Genomic DNA, 4,559 nt, shown 5'->3' on the forward strand with positions numbered 1-4,559 from the left:
GCTACCAGCTTCAGCGTTTTTAGCTATCAATTTCAGCATCTTTAGCGGCCAAATTCAGCTTACATCAATCATACTAGCATTATCGCAGGTTTTGCTGTATATCTAGTTCATAATTATGTTTAAAAGTTATGGTTTTAAAGTTTTAAAAATGTAGTTGTAGTGTTCTATAAATGTTTATCCTGTTCGGCTAAGATGTGTTTTGGATTTTGGCCCCTTGTGTGATTGAGTTTGACACCCCTGCTATGAATGAAGGAAAACTGAAACAAGGAGCATTCTGATCAATCGACTGTTTTGATTAGAGCTGAGGATCAATTGACCATTCTATTGGATATTGATCTAGATTTCACATTTCTATTCAAAACCAGACACGTTTGGCAGATGTGCTGATATAAGCTGAATAAAAAGTAGAACTTTTGTTGTTAAAATCATGATTTCTTACATGAAAAATTAACTGAAAATCTGTTTTATGCCTGTATAAGAACAAAAGTTACTTTAAAGGAACATAATTTATAGATTATAGTTGATAGAATGTAGATTAGATTATTTTAATACACCTGTCCCCAATATTTCATACTTCCACAATAGACTGTGAAGGAAATCTGTCATTTCACAGCAACACTGATGCTTGTGGTGTCCACAGCAGCAGAAAATCCTGTAAATGCTTTAAATGTTTCCTCCCAGATTGGCTTCTCTTCACGCCTTTTTGCCTCTCCACGAACACAAACTGCAGTCTGACAGTTCTGCTGTCATCTCTGCTGCTTTACACCGTCATCGCTCCTTTGTTTACCCCTCCGTTTAGCCACTGCTTCGCTGCAAAGGACCGCTTCTAAACTGCTTTGATGCTTTCAAGATCCGCTCTGATCATCTTTTGATCTCTAATAAAAACATTTCCAGTGGTCTTTAAATGAGGATTATACTGTTGTTTTTGGCAAAAGAAAAAATGTGTTTTTTGGGTCTGATTCTGCAGAGCAGCAGTAGTTTATTAGACATTCACCCCACCAGAAATGCAATATTGAGCTTAATTTTCTTTATATGTGTCCCAAATCATCAGAAAAATCCCACAAGAATGTATTAAAAACATCCAAAACACCATTTTCATCTGATTTTTCTACAGACACAAAGAAGGTTTCTCCTCTTCTCTCTTGTTCTTCCGTTCATGTAATATTTAGGACTGTTTGCGTTGCCTAAATATTGAGTTGTCATCATTAAATAGTGAGTTCTGAAAGGAAGATGTGATCAGTTTTCTCCTCTTGTGTCTCCCCTGCTTAGCATGTTGAATGATTTTGGAGACGAGATGGATCAGACGTCGTCCCGCATGGACTCGGTCTTAAAGAAGCTGGAGAAGGTGTCTCACATGACCAGCAGTGAGTATACAGATTTAGCACTCTGCAGCTTAAACTGTCTCAAACAGATTTTTAAAATTAAAGATGAGCTGAATGTAGACCTTTTTATAGAACATATGTCATTTATAAGGTGCATTAAGCAAGACTAAAGGCTTATGCTAGGCACACCCTCGGCATGCGATAAGTGTGCTGAACAGGGGTGTAGCATGCGGTCGCTACCCGATGCTAGCACATGTGGGAAACGTCAAAGTGGTGCAAATCCTGCTCCAGGCTTTTTCTTTCACAGCTCTATTCCGATAAATGAAAGACTTGATGTCATGGAATTCCATCCAGGCACAAACTGCGATGATTGATCTCTCCTTCACGATTTAAACGGTTGGCACTTCAGTGCATTAAAAAGGATACTACCCATAAGCCACTACTAAATCCAAGTCTCTGATTGGTCAAAGTTCAACCTTTTTTAACTTTCGATGCATGTTCAATGGTTTCATTTTTTGACATTAGACTTTATTAACCGAGTTCCAATGACTCTAGAAGTTGTTTGTGACACGTTATTGGTTAGCCATGTTAGCATATTTACAATAAATTCCCGCTTTGATAGCAACGCGTTAAAAACAGACTGGTATTGCTAAAGCAAACGTTAATGCTAATTCTTAATTTTGTCACTAATACATAAATAAAAATTAGTCCACCGTTGCTACATGCTAGCACGTTAGCGTATTCACAGTAACACCCAACCAAACATGGTAAATGGTAAATGGCGTATACTTGTACAGCGCTTTCTACCCTCCTTCGATGGCCCAAAGCGCTTCACAGTCACAGACCCATTCACCCATTCACACACACATTCACACACTGGTGGTGGCTCCGCTGCCGAACACTGGCGCCAACCTCCCACCAGAGGCAATTTCCTAACAGAATGCTATGTACCTCTTTGCGCTCCTGATCATAAGGCCTTTGTTATTCTTAGGGCTGTCAACATTAACTCTTTAACATACGTGGCTAATTTAAAAAAAAAAAACGAATGCGTTAACATTTATTAATACAGATTAAAAAGATAATCTGCGTCTACCACTTCACATCAGACGGTTCTGGCTTCCACAGGATTCTGAAAATGCACACTTCATCGGACGCTATCCACCTTATCTTATCTTCAATAGATTTTTAGTACTTTATTCTAGTTATGTTTTTGGTTTAGATCACTTTTTCATAAAAAGCAGACAATTTGATTGGTGGTGTGGCCGGTTGTCACGGTAACACAATATGGAACGTGTATTGGGACTCAATGATGAAGAACTTCTGCGTTTTGATTGTGTTCTCTGCACGTTCTTGTTACACACTTTGCATGATCAGAGAGCCTGCGTTCCATATGCGACCGGAACTTTTTTTTAGGTGGGCATCCACGCCCAGCAGCCAATCAGATTTGAGTATTCATCCAGATCATTTACAGTGTTTTTTTTTTTCTTATGGCTGTATATTAATAAACTTCATAGTATAGTGTCAGCATTTTTTAGTATTACTGCTGACATAAAAGTCTCTACAGTTCTGCTAATTTTACTGTTGATGTGACAGTAAGAATGAAGGAAAAGCCGCATATTGTCTTGTAAAACTGACCTAGTAAAAGATTGTGATTAACCGTCTTTAATCAAAATCCAAAAGTGTGATTCATGTTTTTAATCGATCGACAGCACTAGAGTCTGCAGTGAATCAGTCATCGTGTCGTTCTGTCCCTCCAGGCCGGCGGCAGTGGTGCGCCATCGGGGTGCTGGTGGTCATCCTGATCGTGATCCTCATCCTGTTCTTCGCTCTGTGACGTGGATGACCTCGCACGCCTCGTCTTTGCTCGCAGACTCCTCCTTGTTAGGATGAATGGACACAAAGACCGCCCCCCCTCTTTAGTCACTCCTGTTCCTCATGCTGAGGAGAGCCCGGTCTCCTGCAGCGGGGGTCTAGTCCTCTCTGCTTTTAATGAATCTAGTTCCAATGGGGGGGTTGGTCTCTAAGCAGCAGAGCGACACACATGGTATTATCTGTTTTATATTTGTGCATTATTTTTAGAAATGATGGATCGCAATGGGGGGAGATGTGATTTGGAACGAACAAATCTGATCTGTAGGTTTTTATCGAATCAACTTGTGATGTCATCCTGGAGTAGACGCTGACGCGGCGCATCAGTCCCACCCGTTTCCTGCCAGCTCTCACTCATTAGACTCCATCTGAGCGTGAATCAAGAAAACTTTGCAGTAAAGAGGAGTAACACAGGAGGGTTGTTGCCTTAAATATATTTTTGTACTGTTTCTGAAATGTGCAGCGAGCTGATCGGTCAGGATTGGAACGATGCATCGCTTTGGTACGACGGTGCCTCCACCGGTCTGCAGGTCCACTCGACGTTTCTGTTTATTTAAAAAAAAATCTGCAGCGGTCAGAATAACAAGAAAAAGTGTAAAGTTGCCAAACAAGCGGTTGAATGTGCCCCGATGGCGTGCGGCCCGACGCCCCCGCAGACGTCTGAGCACGCCATTGGCCGGGGCTCTGCTGCTCGCCGGGTGATGACAGACAACCTTGGCTCGGAGCGAATGGCTTTGCCTCTTTTATTGAGAAGCTTCAGCTAATGAGGAGGAATAGTTGCTGGGCAAGATGACTCCATGTGGAGCTCAGGTTTAAGCTGGCAGCGCCCTCTGCTGGACGCTTTGTGTCATGCAACACTAATATGTCAGTGCTGTACAGGAACTACCAAATGCTTTTGTTTGATGAAATATTATTGTGTAAAACTTTACTTTGCCTCAGTCTTTTTCTTTTTTTAATCTTTCTGGTTTGGTTCAAACTTTATTCGTCACTCACAAAGATCCTTAGATAACCTCAAATACAGATTAGATTCATAAATGTTTTCGGTGTTCATACAAGCTCTTACAATTTAGAGGAAATAAACTGAAGTCCTGATTATTTTTAGACTTTACTGCTCTAATTTTGGTGCAAAAAAGTATAAGGTTATAACTATACAATTTTTTTACATATTATTTTAAATAATACTGCTCGAGGATTAAATAGTCCAAAGCCTTTGTTTAGGTTTTAAGTAGAAAAGCTGCACCACTCACCTGAAAATGGAAGCATCCTGTCTTCCTCTGAGAGCAGCAGGTGAGATTAGGATTGAGTTTAGCTGCGGTGAGCAGAAGTGCGGGTCCCTGGTGGTTTAATGGACTGTAAGTAGTTCTGAAA

The 4,559-nt window shown here is 40.7% G+C and overlaps 1 protein-coding gene across 1 annotated transcript in view; it reads left to right on the forward strand.

The window, feature by feature from the left end:
• The window catches only part of LOC112141691 (syntaxin-10), a gene marked incomplete in the record, with an annotated part of 11,228 nt that extends 7,109 nt beyond the window's left edge, over nt 1-4,119 (forward strand). The window contains 2 exon segments of the mRNA XM_024264839.2: nt 1,270-1,364; nt 3,080-4,119. Coding sequence (XP_024120607.1) covers nt 1,270-1,364; nt 3,080-3,156 — 172 coding nt within the window.
• Between the last annotated feature and the right edge of the window lie 440 nt (nt 4,120-4,559).

The sequence above is a fragment of the Oryzias melastigma genome, unplaced genomic scaffold, assembly GCF_002922805.2.
Source record: "Oryzias melastigma strain HK-1 unplaced genomic scaffold, ASM292280v2 sc00251, whole genome shotgun sequence".
Classification (NCBI taxonomy): domain Eukaryota; kingdom Metazoa; phylum Chordata; class Actinopteri; order Beloniformes; family Adrianichthyidae; genus Oryzias; species Oryzias melastigma.